At 46.0% G+C, this 22078-nt stretch overlaps 1 protein-coding gene across 1 annotated transcript in view; it reads left to right on the forward strand.

Moving 5' to 3' along the window:
• Positions 1-21149, forward strand: part of LOC144259183 (transient receptor potential cation channel subfamily V member 6-like) — a 78284-nt gene extending 57135 nt beyond the window's left edge. The window contains exons 5-15 of the mRNA XM_077807362.1: positions 6468-6566; positions 7406-7581; positions 8245-8391; positions 9823-10035; positions 10945-11031; positions 11113-11189; positions 11356-11521; positions 12638-12704; positions 13703-13971; positions 14397-14503; positions 20849-21149. Coding sequence (XP_077663488.1) covers positions 6468-6566; positions 7406-7581; positions 8245-8391; positions 9823-10035; positions 10945-11031; positions 11113-11189; positions 11356-11521; positions 12638-12704; positions 13703-13971; positions 14397-14503; positions 20849-21149 — 1709 coding nt within the window. The remainder of the gene's footprint in view (positions 1-6467; positions 6567-7405; positions 7582-8244; positions 8392-9822; positions 10036-10944; positions 11032-11112; positions 11190-11355; positions 11522-12637; positions 12705-13702; positions 13972-14396; positions 14504-20848) is intronic.
• Positions 21150-22078: the final 929 nt, after the last annotated feature.

The following is a 22078-nucleotide window of genomic DNA, read 5'->3' on the forward strand; positions in this document are numbered from 1 at the left end:
CTCCCTTACCCCTGTCCGCACCCCCCTTCCCAAGAGCCGGGAATGGGGCCGCGGCTAGGGGGGTGTGCGGACAGGGTAAGGGGGCTGCGGCTGGGGCTGCAACAGCTGGGGGCAGGTTTGGGTCTGGGTCCAGGAGTCCCAAGACTGGCCAATCAACTCCCAGAAAATGGAAGTCACTCCCTGGTTCAAGTACAGCTGCTTGGCACTTAATACTTCCATTTTATTCTGACCGCTGAGTGAACCTTCTGCTGTATTTGTTATGGCCACCAACATGAAGAAGTCCTTGCTAGTTGGTCACAGGTGCACAGCCAGATTTTGGTGAATCTCTGGTGCAGTGGTTCTCAACCTATTTATCTTTGTGGCCCACAAAATATTTCCTGGGCCATAGGTTGAGAACTATAGTGCCCCACACTTAAGCCCACCCGCAAACTATTATGCCCAGTGCCCTCTGCCCAGAGACCCCTCCACAGAGTGGGACCAAGAGCAGAGAGCGGGGTGCGGGGCCCTGGCACAATTTGGAAACCCCATTTTCTCAAAACCAGCAGATACTTTTGGAATATCTTTTATGATCGCCACCTTGGAGTAAACCACACACCTGATTGCCTCTGCCACCACTTTACCCTCAGTTGACTTTGCAATGCTGAACTGGTTAGCAATCGGCCTGTAGCATTGTGGGGTAGCCAGCTTCCAGCCAGCTTCCAGACAATTCCAGACAATTACAATTACAAAACCCACTTCTGGATTGGTATTGGCCGCCCCCATATGTGTGTCCTGATGCTGGAGGGTCGGAGCAAGCTGCTCACAAAGCTCCAGAAACATAACTTTCTTCATGCAAAAGTTCTGGACCCACTACTGGTTGTCCCAGATCCACATGACCATGTGGTCCCACCAGTCTCTGCTTGTGGCCCAGTCTGTACTTGTGGATCCAGAAGTGCCAGTCTACACAGGTGGCATCAGTGGCTATCCTGAGAGTTGTAAGCAGCATCAGCTAGTTCAAGTCCTCAATGTCTGTGTCTTCTTCCTCCTCCGACTCCTCCTCCAGATGCCTTTGATGGGTCAGGAAATGCTGCTCGAATGTCCACCAGCATCTCATTGAAGCTCTGCCCATTTAGTGAAACAGGAGTGAAAACACAAGCAAGAGAAGCTCTTCAAATGGTGACTCCGCCATGATGCTGTCTCTGGTTGCCCAGAACATGCAGACCCAAAATACGGCTCAGCAAGATGTTGGGAACTTGGTGGGCTGTGACAGCTTCTTGTAACATGCAAGATGGACAGTCAAGTTTTCCCACACTGCACTATAATCTAGGGGCTAGAGTGGCCACAGCTGGGAGGGTTGGGGAGAGCACCAGGCAGCCTGGGATAGATGGTTTGACTCGGGTGCTGCAGTGTGGATGCTGGATCTCCAGATTTGGGGCCCAGATCCACAAATTGTAAATCTGTGGTCACCAATGTGTGTGGATGCTCAAGCCCTGGGCTTGCAAACCCAGGGTCTGCGGATTCGAGTCCCACTAACTGTGGGCTTACATGGCAGAGTAGACATACCCTGGGAACTCTCACAGCTCTGCTGTTGCCATGCAACCAGAGCTATCCCCTTTAATGCCTTCAGCAGACTTTCAGTCCTTAAAGAGTCAAGGCACAGGTAAATGTAATCCTGATGTGCCCTTATGGGTGCTACACCATCATTTGTAAATGCTTCACATTCGACCATTTTAGCAGAAACATCCAACTAATGTGTTAATCCCAAATTGCCTCCTACTCCTTCCCAGGTGGTCAGATCCCCAGTTGCTTCCTACCCAGCTGTTAAAACCTCCAGCTTCCCCCAGCACCCTCTCCTATATAGTTACACAATACAAAATTCTGCAATACACTGAAAGTAATAAAAAGTAAGGGCACCATAACATGAATGAAGTTTCGTGTCAAAGGGGCAGATTATGTGCACATTCCTCTTATTGAGTAGTATTTCACTTCACAGATGGCCCTATTGATTTCAGTGGAGCTACACGTGGAGCAGGATACTATTCAGTGTGTGTAAGGAATTCACAGACTGGGTCCCCAAAATAATCCAAAGGGCTCGGTGCTCATGGCACTATTTTTTCAATGAACATGTCCATTTAAAAACAATATGATCTGATGCTGCCACAGAATTTCCCTTTTGCTGAACAATAGGCCTGCAAAAACCTGAGGGCCTTGCCACAGAGTACTTGGGTTTGTCTGTCAGCCATCTTTCTGTCTCTCTTATTCATCTCTCTTTCTTCCATCCATTCATATCTCTTTCTCTTTCTGGCTAGCATCTATGCCATCTCATCTTAATGCCATAGATCATCTCATTAATGATCTGGAGGTTGGCGTGGATTGCACCCTCAGCAAGTTTGCAGATGACACTAAACTGGGAGGAGTGGTAGAAACGCTGGAGGGCAGGGATAGGATACAGAGGGACCTAGACAAATTAGAGGATTGGGCCAAAAGAAATCTGATGAGGTTCAACAAGGACAAGTACAGAGTCCTGCACTTAGGACGGAAGAATCCCATGCACCGTTACAGACTAGGGACCAAGAGGCTAGGCAGCAGTTCTGCAGAAAAGGACCTAGGGGTTAAAGTGGACGAGAAGCTGGATATGAGTCAACAGTGTGCCCTTGTTGCCAAGAAGGCTAACGGCATTTTGGGCTGTATAAGTAGGAGCATTACCAGCAAGTCAAGGGACGTGATCATTCCCCTCTATTGGGCATTGGTGAGGCCTCATCTGGAGTACTGTGTCCAGTTTTGGGCCCCACACTACAAGAAGGATGTGGAAAAATTTGACACAGTCCAGCGAAAGGCAACAAAAATGATTAGGGGACTGGAACATATGACTTAGGAGGAGAGGCTGAGGGAACTGGGATTATTTAGTCTGCAGAAGAGAAGAATGAGGGGGTATTTGATAGCTGCTTTCAACTACCTGAAAGGGCGTTCCAAAGAGGATGGATCTAGACTGTTCTCAGTGGTAGCTGATGACAGAACGAGGAGTAATGGTCTCAAGTTGCAGTGGGGGAGGTTTAGATTGGATATTAGGAAAAACTTTTTCACTAGGAGGGTGGTGAAGCACTGGAATGCGTTACCTAGGGAAGTGGTGGAATCTCCTTCCTTAGAGGTTTTTAAGGTCAGGCTTGAGAAAGCCCTGGCTGGGATGATTTAGTTGAATATTTGTCCTGCTTTGAGCAGGGGGTTGGACTAGATGACCACCTGAGGTCCCTTCCAACCCTGCTATTCTATGATTCTATGATCATATGATCTCATCTCATCCCATCCTCCTTGAAGCATGTGCCCAGTAGACAGAGGAATTGTTAAAGAGACTCCATAGGGGCTAACTAAGAATAAAGGGGTGAAATTTAGCAATGAGAAAATGTAGGCTGAATACCAGGAAACATTTCTGAAAAGCAAAAATATTTCCCCTGTGAGATTAGCAGAAGCCTCAAAGCAGGAGTCACTTAAAACTAAAAGGATAACATCTCAGATAATAAGAAAAAAACTGGAGCAGAATAGCATTCCGTATATTTGGTACTAAGTGGGGCTATCTCTTAACAGGAGACTGGTCTGTTTCTTGAGCAGAATGCTGGGAACATTTCTGCTTCTGGCTGGGCATGGGGACATGGGGTATAGATAAGATGTGACCTAATAGGCCTGGGACCTTACAATTCTGGCTAACCTACAGGAAAGGAGTGGCTCCTTTATTTCAGAAACTTTGTGCTGTTCAGTGGAACTTCCCCTACAGGCAGGAAATTCCCTGCAGCATAGATGGAATGTTAAGGCTACAGGATTGTAGCAGGCCTTTTCCATATCCAAATCCTGTGATCCACTTCAGGAGTATTCTTGTATTTAAAGATTGATTTTTCCTTTGAGATTTTGCTCGGCCAGAGCCTCAGGTGACATAAATTAGAGTAGCACAACCATTCTGTGCTACCCATTTCTGACTGTAATTAAACTGTATCTAGCAGAGAAATTTACTTTTTTTTTTTTTTTAATGAGCTTTCATTAATTTTCACTTAGAGTAGTTTGAAACACTCTGGAGAGGAGTATGTGACTGTGGGTTGAGGAGGTTGGCTCAGGGTTCTGCTTTCCCCATGCAGTTTTACTCCTGATTAAATCAAAATCCACACCCACTGAAACTTGGCGTCTTTGAGCTTTTAGCCCCAAAGGGTTTTTAATATTCTCTTGTATATCTGCCTGGCTATTGTTTAATTACAGAGTGGGGAAAGCAAGAGCACTTCAAAAATAAAGGTAATAATCTCCCCATGCGATTGCTTTTAAAAAAATACAGATAGATTTAGATAGAAACTTTTCAAACAAAATGTATCAGGTATGATTCTGCTCTCATTCATATGCGTGTAAATTGGAAAAAGCTCCACTTAGGTCAGAGTATTTTAGTTCTTGCTTTAGATAGGGCAACTTTTGCTCTTTCTGGGTGAGATTCAACCTTGTGAATAGGGCCAGTATAAGACTGGTGTACTCCTTACATTCCACTTAGGCCATGTCTACACTAGCACTTCTGTCGGCAAAACTTTTGTCACTTAGGGGTGTGAAAAAACACCCTGTGTGACATAAGTTTTGCTGGTATAAGAACTTGTGTGCACAGCGCTGTGTCAGTGGGGGGATGCTTTCCCACCGACATAACTATTGCCACTTGTTGAGCTGATTTTATTACTCTCTCCTGTTGGCATGCCGTTGCTACATGAGCGCTCTTACAATGGCACAGCTGTATCGGTACAGCTGTGCTTCTGTAAGCTTGTAAGTGTAGGCATGGCCTTACACTCTATTTTGCAGGCTTAACTGAGACTGAAGTAGTGCATGGGCGCTGTGCTGTTTCTCTGCACAGAAGTGCATTTCACCTTCTGTTCACATTAAGTTTATACTTCCCCTTTTGACCTATTTTATTCTGTTCACTCATGGACTCATAGAATCATGGAAATGCAGGGCCGGAGGGGATCTTGACCAGGACCAAGTAAATCTCGAGCATCCTTGACAGTTGTTTGTCCAACCTGTTATTAAAAATATCCAGTGATGGGGATTCCACATACTCCCTTGGAAGCCTGTTCCAAAGCTTAACTACTTTTATAGTTAGAAAGTTTTTCCTAATATTTAACATAAAACTCCCTTGCTGCAAATTAAGCCAATTACTTCTTGTCCTATCTTCAGTGGACCTGGAGATATAACAGCCCTTAACACATTTGGAGACTATTATCAGGTCCCACCTCAGTCTTTTTTTCCCCAAAACTAATCGTGCCAAGTTTTTCTAACTTTTCCTCATAGGTCAGGTTTTCTAAACCTCTGATAATTTTTGTGGCTCTCCTCTGGACTCTCCAATTTGTTCACATCTTTCCGAACACATGGTGCCCAAAAATGGACACAGGACTCCAGCTGAGGCCTTTCCAGTGCTGAGTAGAGTGGGACAATCACCTCCCATATCTTATCCACGACGCTTCTGTTAATACACCCCAGAATGATATTAGCCGTTGTCACAACTGCATCACACTGTGGACTCATATTCTGCTGTCATCCTAAGCAATTTCTCTTCCTCCATGGTGTTTTCTACTTCAGACCCTTATAAACAGTTATTATGTCCTCTCTTTGTTTTCCTTTAACTCCACTGTACAGCTCCTATTTAACTATTGTAATCTTTCTTCATAAGCAATCTCTCCATTCCCTTAAAGGTGTGCTGAAAACATTGTCTGTGACCATTTTGTTTCTGTAGTATGCATGAAGCGGGAGGCCTGAGAGAGTTTGTTTTAACTCAGGGTTAGATGCGGCTCGCTCTGACTCACTGCTATACGGCCTCCTCTAAATCCCAGCTCTTCAGCTGCCAGCTCATGCAAGATGTCCCTACGTGTCTTCTCAGGTGTGAGCAAACCAGCCCTCCTCCGCCCACTTCACTGCCTTCCCATTCATTGTGGGATCCAGCTCCAACTGGATCCAGTTCCAAATTGTCCTCCTGAGTTTTAAAACTCTTTGTGGATTTTCCCCACTCAGTGTTGCAGAGCTAGTTTCTCTACCCAACCCCAGACCCTCCCTGCTCCCTCTAGCTGTGTGACATAAGCCTTCGCTTTCACTCTTCTCATTGTTTTAGTTTCACTTTGTTAGTTCAGGACCCTTCTCCTCTGTGGCTTCCTTCTCCTCTGTGGCTTCTTCCATGTGGAACAGCCTCCCTGGATCTCTTAGCCTCATTCATTATCCCGCTCTTTTAAAAATCCTGTCAGCAAACACGTCTCCTTTGCCTTGCTTAGGCAGTACCTCCTGATTTCTGTGCTCCCCTCCCTGTTGGGTACCTCTGCAAAGCATTTGGAATACAGTTTACATGGGTTTTTTACATAAAGATGTGTGTGTGTGTGTGTGTGTATAAGGGATGTGTTTAGTGGTCTGGGTTTTTTGCCCTCTTTTCGTCTCCTCTCTTTAACTCCATATTATGTATTCCCTTGTCTCCATTCCTTTCTCTTCAGGGGAGCACATCTTATCCTTCGCAGCCTGTGTAGGAAGTGAGGAGATCGTCCGGTTGCTCATCAAACATGGAGCCAACATCAGAGCACAAGACTCCTTGGGTAAGAGCTCTTCAGTGGCTTCTTTTAAGGTGCTGTGCGAATGGTGTGGTACCAAATGATGGTAGCTTTGTGGGACTGTGTCTGAAGTTGGTCAACTCACTTTAAGAAAGGTTCTGGTGAGGCTGAGAAGGTCCAGTGAAGGGCAACAAAGGGACATAGCAATATGGTATTGTAATGTACTCAGCAGCAAGCAGTCCCTCCCATAAGAGCATAGTCCAGGCTTTAGGGAGACCCTGTGTGGTGACAGTAGGCTGCAAAGGCTGTGTCTGAGAGCCAGAAAGAGAGAGAAAGCCACAGGGTCCATCTGTGTGCATCAGTCTCACTAAAAAATCCCCTTTGTGTTCATTACAGCTGAGACCTGTCTCTCCTCTGCAGTGAGACACACCATGGGCAGGATTTACATAGGAAATGAGATGGCCAGAACTAGTGTTTCAAAATTATGAAAGATGCTAACTTGAATCCCAGGGAAAAACATCCCAGTTGGTGAGGTGGTAATATCAGAGCTGGCTAGCTGGAACAATGGTCTGTTCCAGGATGACTAGTTCTATACTGGAACCTTAAATAGACTTTTGCCTAGATAAAATACGACACCAGCTGTCTTTTATTATTCAGTTTTCTGTGGATTGAAGGACTTTAGATGGGGGCTACTTTTCCTTAATTGTCAAGTGGGGCTGTTCATACTGTGCAGAGCCACACAGAATACTAATGGAAAACCCTCTTGTACAGAGGCTGAGCAAGGTCTGTATATTGACTGTCTGAGAGTCTGTCAAGATTGGGAGGTGATTTGTGTTTCCCATTTTACCAGTTATCTCATCCCTCTGTCTCTCTCTCCACTACAGGGAACACTGTTCTCCACATCCTGGTTCTCCAACCCAACAAGATTTTTGCCTGCCAGATGTACAACTTCCTTCTCTCCTATGACAAGAGCGAAAGGGAGCTGGGAGCCCTGGACTTAATCCCTAACAACAAGGGGCTCACTCCATTCAAGCTAGCTGGGGTTGAGGGCAACACTGTGGTGAGTTTGTGTGCAGCACTTGGCTTTCATAGTTGCTGATGTTGCTGAGGCATGTCTCCGTCTGAAGGATCCCAAAGCACTTTCCAGATATCACTCCAAAATGCAGCTGCCTCTGGGGTGGCACACAGCAACTGCTCTGTGTCAGTAACACTACAGGGGAGTGTTGCTGGAGGGGAGCTGTAATATTCTCCACTGACAGTTCAGGGGAAAATGCTGGAAGACTAGCTCAGTGCTGATTGAGAGAGAAGAGCACCACCTCCTGCCTCATCAGCACCATAGTACCAGGCTGAGGTGGAGACTTAGAAAAGGAAACATCACCTACCGAGTCACCTGCACCATGGCATTTAACACTGTGCTGGGGCTTAGGGTCAGTACTAACTTAGAAAGGAGAGCACCCCCTACTGAACCAGTAATACCTATAGCACATAGGTCTTCCATCCGAGTTTTGACCCATCCCAAATTTGCTTGGCTTGAGAATTAATAAGATCACAGTCCAACCCCCTCTCTGCAAGGTTTCTGTAGACAAGTGTTTTCGGAGCTGAGTTTGAAGTAGGGGTGCAGGTGATTTCAATGTCCTGGGATACTGGTGCTGGTGGTGATGGGTGGTTTGAGCAAATGTGTACAGCCTTCCATGAGCCCAGCTCTGCCCTTCTTGCCAATCAGATGTTCCAGCACCTTATGCAGAACAGAAAGCACATCCAGTGGACCTTCGGCCCCCTGGTCTCTACCCTGTATGACCTCACAGAGATCGACTCGTGGGGAGATGACCAATCTCTCTTGGAACTCATTGTCACCACCAAGAAAAGAGAGGTATGTTGGTGTGACAAACTGGGGGGTCTGTTTGTATCACTTCTGAGTTGTGGATGACTTTATGAAATTGTATTTTGAAATTACTATGTCCTGGAAAAAAGCCTATATGGATGTGGATCCCCCAAGAGTTAGCAGGGTTGTGGCATGTCTCTCTGCCAGGCCAGATCATGGTGAATGATCAGAACTCAAAATAAAACACCTTGGGACAGTAGGTTTGCACACCCTGAGAGAGGTGGCTTCCTCCTTGTGTCTGAAGGGAGGGGGTTTGGGAGTAATGGAGGATTACCAGAAGGCAGAACAAAAGAAGCAGGTGACCCCAGCAGGAGTCTATAAAGGGACACCACAAGAGGAACAGGGAAAGAGAGAGCCATTTTGCAGCAAAGAAAGATTAGGGAGGCTGCTGAAAGGGTAGGACACACAAGGGCCTGGAGGACCCTGCCTGCCTACCTGCCAGAACACAGATGATCCCTCAGGGACTCCCAAAGGGAGGATGAGCTAGGGAGGGGCATTGTGTTTAGGATGTTTTATTGTGTGGTATGATCTGTACTGTCCTGTGCTTCATCTACTAAGTAAAGAGCATCAATTTGGTAGATTGAACAAAGTGTGCATGTGTTGATTGCTTCGCAATTACTGCATGCCCCTGAAGGAGTTAAACTGTAAACCAGATGTTCACACCTGATGGGTAGAGTCCAGGGAGAGGGGTGTGTTTGTGTACTGCGGAGTCAGAAGGATCAGCTCTGGATCCAGAACCGCTAGGAGGAGGGTGCCAGATAGAAGATCTGCACCCTGTGAATGTGCCTAGGGACCCTGAAACTGGAGTAGTGGCTGGACTCCATTCAGGTTCCAGGAGACCCAGAGTGTATAGACCAGGAAGGGGCACCCACTGGGATCTGTTGGCAAGTCAAGTTCTTGATCTGTAACCTCCCTTATAGCAAGAAATTATTACAATATTCTAGAGTAATGGTCTGAAGCATTACAGCTTTCTGTAGAGACACTGCAGGGTATGGGACTATGACTGTAGTATATTACAGTATTGCCATGTGGGCATCAACCTGTCATAAGAAGAGCCTGTCATTTCTAACAGGACTGAGGTCTTTGTCTCCTCTCTTCTTCTCCTACCTTGCTCTCTTCTTTGTTATTGGCATGGCAAGGTATCCAGGTGTTTCCAGAGTGAATGCACTCTGGATGGGTATAGTGGCATTAATGGACCAGGTGGGACAAATTCTGACCTGTTCCTGCAGCCTGTCTCTGCCCATGTCCTTTGAGTCATTGCTCTGTGTTTGGCAGACAAAACGGGACAGACAAGTATTCCAGTCAGATTTGATTTAAGATATTGTGATTGTTTTCATGAACTTGGGGTGATTTGCCAGTTTGCTCTTTGGGGACAGAGAGGTGCCCTGCAATGAATGAAGTCTGGTGTTTGTCTCTCAGGCCCGTCGGATCCTGGACTTAACCCCTGTGAACGAGCTGGTGAGCCTGAAGTGGAATAAATATGGGCGTCCCTATTTCTGCATCTTGGCCTTGTTCTACGTGCTGTACATGATTTGCTTCACCATGTGCTGTGTCTACCGACCTCTAAAACATCGACAGAGCAACAAAACACACGAAAGGGACAATACCATCTACGTCCAGAAACTGCTGCAGGTACATTGTGTACACCATTAATATCCCACAAATCTTCCCAGCTTTTTAGCCCAAAGGTCCCAAAGCACTTTACAGGCTATGTAGGCAAATGAATACCTGCAGCCATCTGCTCCCTGCAGCACAGCACCCCCAAGCAGCACGCTGGGAAGTTGGGCTCAGTACTGACGCAGAGGGGAGAGCACCTCCTATAGCACCCTTCTTATTATAATAATGCATCCTGTTTCTGGTGGTAGTGCCTAAGGGCAGCCAAGAGTGGGGCCCCCATTGTGTTGGGCAATGTACCCAAAGAGCTTACAGCCTGAAGAGACCAGACAGATGCAGGGTGGGGAAAAGGGTAGAACCCACAAGCAGAGTGAACTAGGTGGTGATGTCAAACAGTGTGTTGGTCCACTGTTTGGGGTGGTGGGATGGGTTTACTTAGGAGAGGATCAGCTACGTGGAAAGGGAAGGGGAGTAAATGGGACAGAGCAGGGGAGGGGAAGGGAGGTGGACAGATGTGGGCTGGAGCTCAGTTAAAGAGACTCACTTGTTTCCCGGGGCCGATTCTTCAGGAGCGCTGGGCACCCAACTCCAGCAGAACTTAATGGGTACTGCAGGTGCTTAGCAGCTCTCAACATCAGTACCACAGTGTCTTCAGTTGGGCACCCAAAACCTAAGGGACCCAAAAGAGGAGGCTTTGTTGGTCCAGGTGACTGTGCAGTCATCCAGTGCCAGAGCTGGGGGTAGAAACCATGTTTCCTGATTCCCGCTGTCATGCTTGATCTTCTAGCCTAACTGCCTCTTCCGGAGACTATGGCATGAGCAATCCTGAAAGGAGAATCCTGTTTTGCTCAAACCTAGATGGGGCCTAAGAGTCCTCTCCTGGCCATGCACAGTTTGACTGAGGGGGGGCTCCTTCTCTCCTTTCAGGAATCTTATGTGACTCCTGAGGACAATCTGAGGCTGGTAGGGGAGCTGATCACGGTGATAGGAGCCATAGTAATATTGATCCTTGAGGTAAGGGAAATCAATAATATTTAATGTTCTGTGCATATGTGAACTTATTGAGCCCCAATTTGAACAGCGTATTCTTTTTAGATTCCAGATATCTTCAGAGTTGGAGTCACCAAGTACTTTGGACAAACTATTCTGGGAGGACCTTTCCACATCATCATGTGAGGTTCCCCCTCTCCTTATTTCATACAGATTTCTTTCTGGTGTGGATGGAGGTTGGAGGAATTACAGAGAGTTAGTCGTTAGGAGAGACTTGAGTGTTCGGAGGTGGGAGTGTGGAGTGGAAATGTGATTCTGATCCTCCTGGCTCTGCCTTATCCTCTATAGCATCACCTATGCCTGTATGATCCTGGTGACCATGGTGATGCGTCTCACCAGCACCACTGGAGAGGTGATCCCCATGTCCTTTGCCCTGGTGCTGGGCTGGTGCAATGTCATGTACTTCGCACGAGGCTTTCAGATGCTGGGACCCTTCACCATCATGATACAGAAGGTAAGAACAACACAGCCCACTGCCTGACTGAAAGAGGGAGAGAGACTGTAATAAAGATATCAGCAAAAATGGATCCTGAGCAGCAGTTATCCAGCCATGCCATGCATCAGCATGTGCCCATGGTCATATCTTGGTCCTTCCATCAGAATGGAAACACTTTCCCAGGAGTTTCTGGCGTAGGATTCGAGTTGCTGGAGCCAGACGAGAACCCCTTTGGCCTTTATCTAGCAGGCTGTTTTAAGTGAGGTTCGTCTTTTATGTACTGAGGTAGGCCACAGACAGGACAGTGAAGGGTACAGTGGACATTAGAGACATAGAAGTCACTAAACTGGCTCAGAACATTAGTCAGTTCAGATTGGTTTCTCATCTCTGTCATACTGGTGGAACAGGCTGTAGGGTCCTCTAGTTCAACGGATGACACTGCTGGAAAAAATACTGAGCCAAGCAATTTAGTAATATTAAATATATAGATAGATTTAATTGGACTGATAGCCGTGCCTACAGTAGTATCACTGCAGCTGGGTAATCTTATCCAGACAAATTATATCTCAGTCCTTGTGCTTTAGCTGAGCAGCAGCTGGGTGGCCAAGAAGAAATCCCTGTTTTCAGTGTTTTATGGTGGACCAAGTGTATTATGGTGGTGTTCCGACTTCCCTCTGAAATATCAAGTATGAGCCATTCTGCAGCCCGGCTACTAAACGACTAGTACTACTAAAACATTTCGATAGCACTCCCATCCATAGAGCTCAGAGCACTTTCACAAAGTGAGTGTGTATCATTAGCATATAGTATTACATATCTGGAGAAACTGAGGCAAGAGAGGTTAAGTAAATTTCCCCAGCTCACACAGTAACTCCTTTGGATTAGAAATTAGATCTGCTGACTTCCAGTGTCCTGCTTTGGCTACTGGACCATGCTGTCTCCTGACTAGAAGGACTAGTGGTCTGATCCAATCTGACATGAGATACAAGACTGGATGGACCATTGCTCTGATTTGCTATGGTGGGAGGTGAGAGACCAGGATACATGGACCAGTTAGACAACAAAGCCTCAGTTTCAGGGCTGTCATTGTGAGAGAGTGGGGTCTCATGGCAGCTGCTTTTGTTTCATCTGCAGATGATATTTGGAGATCTCATGCGCTTCTGCTGGCTCATGGCAGTGGTGATACTTGGCTTTGCATCAGGTAGGTATGATGCTATACACAGTGTCTATTAATGTACAGCAAGGTGCCACAAGCCCAGTTACAAGACAGCAGGGTCACAATGGACACCCTGAGGGGCACCATGTCTTGCAAATCCATCCACAGAATACTGGGTTTTATGGAACAGTTGTCTGGAAAGAGGGCACTCAATCCTCCAGCTCCTTCATAGCTTATATTAGAATACAATTCAAAGCTCCCAGGACTGCCCATGCTGCTGGGCTTTAAGTTGCCTGTTCCATTTTCTCCCTTCCCTTTCCCCCTGCTCCTTGCTATTCACAGTCCATGCCTTCTCCTCTTCCTGCCTTTTCCTCCCCATATCTGAGGTTTCTTCCTACGAAATTGCCCCACCCTTCTGCCAGTCTCTCTTCTCTTTCACGAACTGATACATCTGCCTAGGAAGTTATTGATTCAGCCCTGAAGAGGACAGGCTGCTTGGGAGATCTCAGCAACCTGGACATGGGGAAATGTTAGGGGCTGGTGGGACTTGACCCAGTTCTGAAAAAATGTCAATATTCCACAAAGAGGAGGAACCCACCTCTCTACTCCAGAGGGGATGGGATGGTAGTTAGTCACTCTCCCTTCAGAATTCACAGTGTTTTGCGATCAATGTAGGGCACGGTTGCCTTTTGACACAAAATAATCTCAGCCTGATGCCTGCTATGGTTTTTTTATGCCTACTGGTGTCATGATGAGGGCTCTGGATACCACGTGAAGTGAGGACATAATGTTGTCCTGTTATGATTAAACAAAATGAGTCCCAAATAGCGCTCAGGACTCTTAAGTGTCCTATGAGCTCTGTGACACAGGAAGGCCTCCCTGGAAACTGGGGCTGTCTGACTGCAGCTGGGATGCATGGCTGCCCTGGGCTAAAATCTAACTCTATACTATTTTTTCAGGCAGATGGTAGGATGGTGCAGGGCAGAGCAGAGAAAGCACAGAGGCTTCCTCACTCATTTTCCCTCCTTTCCTCTCTATGCCAGCTTTTTACGTCATCTTCCAGACTGAAAACCCCGATGAGCTGGGCCACTTCTATAACTACCCCATAGCTCTCTTCAGCACCTTTGAGCTCTTCCTCACCATCATCGATGGGCCCGCCAACTATGAAGTGGACCTGCCCTTCATGTACGGCATCACCTACTCTGCCTTCGCTGTCATCGCCACCCTCCTCATGCTCAACTTGCTCATCGCCATGATGGGTGACACCCACTGGCGCGTGGCCCATGAGCGGGACGAGCTTTGGAGAGCGCAGGTGAGGGTGCTGCTCAGCCACATGTGAAGGGGCCTTAATACATAGACTCACTCTGAGCCTAGGACAGGGCAGGGTCAGGAGCTCCTATTAGGGTATGTGTATAACCCAGGAGTGATGACCGCAGAGCCTTGTGGGTTCGTCCAGTGTGGGGAGGGTTGAGTTCTTGGCAGTAGAAGGCATGTGTGTTTTTGGAGGAGGAGATCAATGAATGAAAAAACATGGAAGAGGAATGTATTTCAGCCCAGGGCAGAGGAGGGCTGAAATGGGGCCCATTGTGTAGGCACGTGTGTGGTATATCTCTCATATGTGTCTATGAGACGTATAGATGCCATCTATGCCCCCATGATTTCCTGCTGCTTGTCCTACCCACTTCCCCGTCTCTGCACCCCTTGTTATCTTGCCAACACCTTTTTTGTGTTTTGAAGGTTGTTGCCACTACTGTCATGCTGGAGCGGAAACTCCCACAATGCCTCTGGCCTCGCTCTGGGATATGTGGGCTGGAGTATGGCTTGGGGGACCACTGGTACCTCAGGTGAGTTCTGTGGGGCTTGCCCACATGTTGACTAAACAGAGTGGATTCTCTTGTGCAAACCTGTCAGAGAGAAAGATGGCGTTAATCCAACCTGTTCTGGCAGTGCAGCCCCCTGTGAAAGGGAGCCATTTCAGGTGGCAATAGCCTGGGCTCTGCAACCTGAGGATGGGCAAGATCCATGGGAGAATTATAGGAATCGGAGATGGAAAAGGCTGTGAGCTCACACCTAGTCCAGCTCCCACCCACCCAATGCAGTCTATCTTCCATTGTTGTGCAGTTCAGCTTATAAATGACTCAAGTAATAAAAGCTGGACAGTGAGGCCTCACCAATGTCGAATAGAGGGGAATGAGCTGTTAGGCAGTGCTGTCTCACTGTTGAGCAGTGCTTCCAGATATGCAGCCTTAAATGTCCCCCCCAGATCCCATCCCTTCCACGAGGAAAGGAGCTCATTGTCCTCTGCACGCATGCATGTACCAGTTTGTACTATGAGTGAGGGGGAAGGAGCGTGGACTCAGGGTTCCCTGACAACTTTTGAAGCTTAAAAACTACCAAACCAACTGTCTTCAATGTTAACTTAATGTTTAGATCTCTCTGGGAAGAGAGTTCAGCAGTTCAAATGAGAACCATTTTAAATGTGCAAGTTTCCACGTGTACACAGTTAAGAAGTTGCCTACGGTGCATATCTAAGCTGGCACCTGGTTTTCTAGTGGGTGTGTCTGATTCAATTTTCAAACAGTCTTTACATATTTTTAATTAACAAAAAGTAGTTTTCTAATCAAGTAAACATTGGGCAGGTTTGATACAGTTTCTACTGGGCGTTGGATACAGTTTGGAAACAGTTATAACCTTTTGTTAATTAAAATTAATATTTCTCCAAACAAGTAAAGACACTAGTTCTCAGTGCAGACTTCATCCAGGCCAAGTTTCAAGCCACTGCTATTTTTGCTGCAGCTCTCCAAAGGAAATAATGTGTGGGGCTTTTTTAAAGGGGGGAGGAAGGGAAACAAGTTTTTTTTTTTTTTTTTTTCCCATCCTGGCTGAATTTGAAAACAGCTGAAGGGATTTTGTTTTAACTTTCCAAAACAAAAGCAAAACCAAAACAACAACAAAAACACATCCACACAGAGCCTAAGCTTGGAAAACCTGAATTTGTGCTGGAAATGGCCCACCTTGATTATCATACACATTGTAAGGAGAGTGATCATTTTAGATAAGCTATTACCAGTAGGAGAGTGGGGTGGGGGGAGAGCAAACCTTTTGTAGAGATAAACACCCGTTTTTTCATGGTTTGTGTGTATAAAAACATCTTCTGTATTTTCCACAGTATGCATCCGATGAAGTGAGCTGTAGCTCATGAAAGCTTATGCTCAGATAAATTGGTTAGTCTCTAAGGTGCCACAAGTCCTCCTTTTCTTTTTAAGCTTGGAAAATTACAGCAGCCCTGAAGGTGAATCGTTTTGGAAAGTTATGAGCATGTGAAAACAGCGGATTATAATGGCAACTGTTTTGCAACTTTCATTATTACAGAAGCTATTATGCACCCATTATAATTAAGGTTCTTTTGATAAGACAACATTAAGTTGAAGGTTCTGCTCAGAAAAGTAACTATGTAAAAACTGCCTTTATCACTCAGCATATCTGACTCTGGTATCTATCAGATTTGCTGACTTATGGCTAAAATAAGCTTTCATTGCTTTTTACTCCTGGTTGTCTGCAGAGCCAACACAGTTCAGAGAGAGGGAATTGGAACCTATTCCTTCTTGTGCAGCATTAACAGAATTGTTCATTAAGTGTCAATCTGTTACATCTGTGCAAACGTACTGATTACAATAGGGTTGCACAGATGACACCAGAGATAAAGCATGGAGGCATGTGGGTTGCCCAGGTAGAACTGAGAGCTTAATGTGACCTGCAGAGCCTTTATTTCAGGTGATGATGTGTGTGAGATGGAAAGAGCCCATCTTGACTCTCAGGGCCAGACTGAAAAATGTATTTAGGTGCCTAAAGATGCAGGTAGTGGTTTAGTGGGATTTTCAAAAGAGTCTAGGTGCCTTGAAATGATGCACTTGAAAATCTCACTAGGTCATTACCTGCATCTTTAGATACCTTGAAAAATCTGGTCATTAGTTCTAGGCTAAGAGAGACTGTCAGAAACAAATGGCCTTTTACTGGTAAACTGAGTGCATTTGATCAGGAGTCTCTGAGGCCCATGATGCCATAGAGTCACTGTCAGAACAGACCTGCTCTGTGAAGCTGAATAGCAAGGGGGTTCCAGTTGCTGACTTTGGGCTTACTCCAAACTGCACTACACAAGTGCCTGAAACCATAGTGGCTGCCAGTATAGGAGCAGTATCTGTAGTTAGATTAGTTAGGGAATGGTTCACACTGGGCATCCATCTTCATTTCTTCAAGGAATAAGCTAATCAGCAGTTAGGAAAGTCAGGAAGAAATCCCCCCTCATAATATTGTATAGCTCAATCAGGAGCTGTTTGAGATAGGATCCAGCATCAGCAACTGCTAGAAAAGAAATGTGCAATAACTGAGCCACTGGGCTTTTCCAGTACACTTAAGTATAGCACCCTCCTCTCTGCACTTCATGCAGCAGAGCATAAGGGGGAGTAATTTCTCCCTACTGTCCAAGACTTGCAGGGGCATGGCCTGCAGCAATGGGCACAGAGATTTCACATCAGTTCCATACAGCAATTAAAGCAACACTGAAGCGGAACAGCCTCATGCTCAGAGCACTGTGACCCCCTGAGTGCTGGAGCATAGTGTAAAATCTTGGGGGGAGGTGCTGGGCTGGAACATGAAGGATTATGCTGCATGACTGTAGGTGTTACTCTGCTGGGCTATCCATCAATGACAGTCCACCAGTTCCTAGAGTGCTGTATGATCAAGAGAAATTGACCATGCCGGATACCTACTGCACACATCTGTGTGCATGACTCAGTGCTCCCTTCCCTCAAGGTCCCTGTTGGTATTCCCCTACCAGGGAAGGGCCAGTTCCTTCCAGACCCAAAACCTAGCTATAAGTTTAGCTCCATTTGTGTGCACAAGGATAACTTTTTGTGAAGCATTTAATCCCATTGAGATCCCATACCTGTATATACAGTAGATAATGATGGTACCGACAGAGACTAAGGGTGTGTCTTCACATCACAGTTAGCTTGAGTTATAACTCGTTACTAGAGCTGTCGATTAATCGCAGTTAACTCATGTGACTAACTAAAAAAAAAATCACGATTAATCGCAGTTTTAATTGCACTGTTAAACAATAGAATATCAATTGAAATTTATTAAATATTTTGGATTTTTTCTACATTTTCATATATATTCTGTGTTGTAATTGAAATCAAAGTGTATATTATTTTTTATTATAAATATCTGCACTGTAAAAATGATAAACAAAAAAATAATATTTTTCAATTCACCTCATACAAGTACTGTAGTGCAATCTCTTTGTCACAAAAGTGCAATTTACAAATGTAGATTTTTTTGTTACATACCGGCACTCAAAAACAAAACAATGTAAAACTTCAGAGCCTGCAAGTCCATTCAGCCCTACTTCTTGTTCAGCCAGTTGCTAAGACAAACAAGTTTGTTTACCTTTCCAGGAGATAATGCTGCTCGCTTCTTATTTACAATGTCACCAGAAAGTGAGAACAGGAATTTGCATGGCACTTTTGTAGGTATTTACATGCCAGATAAGCAAAACATTTGTATACCCCTTCATGCTTTGGCCACCATTCCAGAGGACATGCTTCCATGCTGATGATGATCATTAAAAAAAGTATGCGTTAATTACATTTGTGACTGAACTCCTTGGAGGAGAATTGTATGTCCCCTGCTCTATTTTACATGCATTCTGCCATATATTTCATGTTATAGCAGTCTCGGATGATGACCCAGCACGTTGTTCATTTTTAGAACACTTTCACTGCAGATCTGACAAAACGCAAACGTACCAATGTGAGATTTCTAAAGAAAGCTACAGCACTTGACCCAAGGTTTAAGAATCTGAAGAACCTTCCAAAATCTGAGAGGGACAAGGTGTGGAGCATGCTTTCAGAATTCTTAAAAGAGCAACACTCCATTGCGGAAACTACAGAACCCAAACCACCAAAAAAGAAAATCAACCTTCTGCTGGTGGCGTCTGACTCAAATGATGAAAATGAACATGCGTCGGTCTGCACTGCTTTGGATTGTTATCAAGCAGAACCTCTCATTAGCATGGACGCGTGTCCCCTGGAATGATGGTTGAAGCGTGAAGGGACATATGAATCTTTAGTGCATCTGGCACGTGAATATCTTGCGATGCTGGCTACAACAGTGCCATGAGAATGCCTGTTCTCACTTTCAGGTGGCATTGCAAACAAGAAGCAGGCAGCATTATCTCCTGCAAATGTAAACAAACTTGTATGTCTGAGTGATTGGCTGAACAAGAAGTAGGACTGAGTGGACTTGCAGGCTCTAAAATTTTACATTGTTTTATTTTCAGTACAGTTTTTTTTGTACGTAATTCTACATTTGTAAGTTAAACTTTAATGATAAAGAGATTTCACTACACTACTTGTATTAGCTGAATTGAAAAATACAATTTTTTTGTTTTTTTACAGAGCAAATACTTGTAGTCAAAAATAAATATAAAGTGAGCAGTGTACGCTTTGTATTCTGTGTTGTAACTGAAATCAATATATTTGAAAATGTAGAAAACATCCAAAATATTTAAATGGTATTCCATTATTGTTTAACAGTGCGATTAATCACGATTAATTTTTTAAATCACTTGACAGCTCTATTGGTTACCCTTAACTTCCCTCCTGTCCACAAACAAAAATCTCTAGCTCAAATTAAGCAGTGCTGGTTGGGTTGGGTTGAAGGTCGAGTGATCTTGAGCTAGTGATGCAGTGAGGATGTAACAGCTTGAGTTACAACTCATCAGCAGCTACTCCAATCACTCTGCTAACCCAGTCACTCCAGGCTGCTAATTAAATCAATAACTCCAGCGTAACTAAAAACCGTAACAGTGAGGGTAACTCCATACCCATCCCTCAGTTATTGCTAGACTCCTTGGTACTCCTCTTCATCTCCCTCCATGCCCCAGAGCCTTTTTTGCAGCTCAGTAGGGCTCATGGTGTGGGATTCAAGGAGCTACAGCCGCTCCTTTATTTCCTGAGATTCCTGAACAGTGGAGATATCTGTGTGAAGGGACAGACAGGCTCTCTGTGGCCCTGCTTCAGCCAGAGGGTTAATGGGCTAGGAAGAAGGGACGCTCCTAGCAAAATGTAGGCAGACACTAACTGATCCCTTGCCCGCCAGCCCTAATGCAGAGGTGCCATAGTGCACTAGCGTTGCCCCTAGGCTGCAGGCCATGCCATTTGCCCACTCCCAGCTGGGTTTTTAGGAGAGAGAACGTCTGCACTCTGCACTGCTCAGATTGCCACCACCTTCCTTCCCCTCCAGGAACAGATACAAAAGCCTAGCACCAGTGGCTCCTTGCCTTGGAAAGCTTGTGGGAAAGGCCTTGCCTTTGAGGTAAACAAACTGTTGCTTGGGTGAGACAGTGGATGCACACTGACTCAATATCTATGTCGGCAGAGAGACCAGAGGGGGAGGGCACTTGCTACCTGCTCTGGTTTTCGGCAGCAGGACCCAGGAATTGCCAGACTGGCGCAGATCCCGCTAATCTAGTATCCTGTCTCTGACAGGACCCAGTAACACGAACCTCGGAGGCATGCGTAAGGAACCCCAGCATGGGTAATTATGAAATAGTTGGTCCTTAGGGGAAGTTCCTTCCTTGAGCCAGCCTGCTGGAATTTGGCTTGTTCTCCAAAGCAGAAGGGTTTTATAACCCTCATAGTATTTTATCCTTGCTAATGGAACTGTGGCTGTTTTCATTACTCACAGAAATGCAGAATGCTTTCCTGAATCCTTCTCAGGTCTTTGCCCCAGTGAGATCTTGTGCAAATGAATTCCACAGGTGACTTATGCATTGTGTACTAAAAGCACCAGATGGAGGGAGGTCAGGCAATAATTTGCTTTCCATTCTGCTCTTGCAGCGGCTGCTATTGCAGGGGAGGTGGAGCATGGAGAGTTACCTCTCTGTGTCAGTTCCCACTGCTAGGTGAGAGATCATCATGTAACACGAAAGTAAGATTTTTCCCCTGACTGCAGTGGCTCAGGCCTGTAGTGTAGTGTAGTTCTTTTGGAGAGAGGGAGACATTGCATTGGTAGGAGAGGCCTAGTTGGTTTGGCTTCTGCTTTGGCTTGGGGCTGAAAAGTGTGAGATGTAGGTATTCCTAGCACACTGGTCTTGACTGACTTTGTTCTCATCCTGCCTACAGGGTGGAAGACCGATGCGAAGGCAGGCAGCACAAGATGCACCGCTACATGGAAGCATTTAAGTCCCAGATCACAGAAGACTTTGACAAGTACTCACAGAAGAAACAGGAGCTGGAGGATGAGAAGGACATGGAGGCTCCGTACAGGAAGAAGACCCCTTGCAGCACTCCAGCTGTGTCGCCAAGCCTGTCCCGGAGGAGCTCCAGTCATGGCTGGGACATCCTGAGGCACAGCACCCTAGGCCAGCTGTACGGCCATGTCAACCTTGCCATGGAGAAGGAAGAGGAGGTCTACCATGTCTGAGTGATTGCTCGTCTGCCTCCTTGCAGTGAGTGATCCCTCTCTCCTGCCAGTGGTAAAGGCCACGTTCCGGCATGGACACCTTGCAGTAGTGAATGTCCTATTGCCTACACTCCCGTGTGGACGGCTCACTCCACAGCAGCTCTCTGTGGGGCTAAATGGAGTGCCTGGAGCGTGTGAGGACATGGGGCTGGTCACCCATTGCAGGAATGTAAACACTCACTAACTTCTTCCCCACCAACCCATTCAAGAGGAAAAATGTCCGATTCCTCACACAGATGGCAGTACTGCTAAAGTATATTCACTAGTGCAAACATGTAGCAGTGCCCTCAAGTGGAGGCCTGTGGAAGGTGCGTCTGCTACCATGGTAGTGGTAGCGACTGGAGCGTCTCCTTAGCATCCCATGGTGATGTCTGTGTTTTTGGCACTGAAGGTGCGAGTTTGGTCTCAGACGGTGTAGATTTGGCTGGCAAGCATAGCGGGTGTAAATCTGGATCAGGTTGTGCTCTGAATTCCCAGACACTCTGGCAAGCAACAGAGAGCTTTTCTAGGCATGGGCTTGCTGACGGGTTCCAGCGCTGATGCTTCTTTATCCTCTGACTGTCTTTGTGCTGCTGTGACTCTCTTGTCCCCCAGCCCTACCCCCCAGCTCAAAGGGCCCCTGGATTATTTTTGTATTTAGTTTTATTTACATTTGAATCAGGAGTTTTCTCTCTCGCTCCCTCTGTTAAAGATAAATTAATATATTTTACTATTTCAGTGCATTGAAGGGTCTGAACTGTGAATTTTACTTGGAGTAATGTAGACCTCCTCCTTTAAAAGAAATCTCCTCCAGTCCCTTTCTGAGTCCAGCTGTCAGTCTATTACCTTTAAAGAAATGGATTCCTGCCCTCCTCTCAGCTGCTTAGCTGACCACAGGACTTCAGCCCACG

Source organism: Eretmochelys imbricata, chromosome 1 (genome assembly GCF_965152235.1).
Source record: "Eretmochelys imbricata isolate rEreImb1 chromosome 1, rEreImb1.hap1, whole genome shotgun sequence".
NCBI lineage: Eukaryota > Metazoa > Chordata > Testudines > Cheloniidae > Eretmochelys > Eretmochelys imbricata.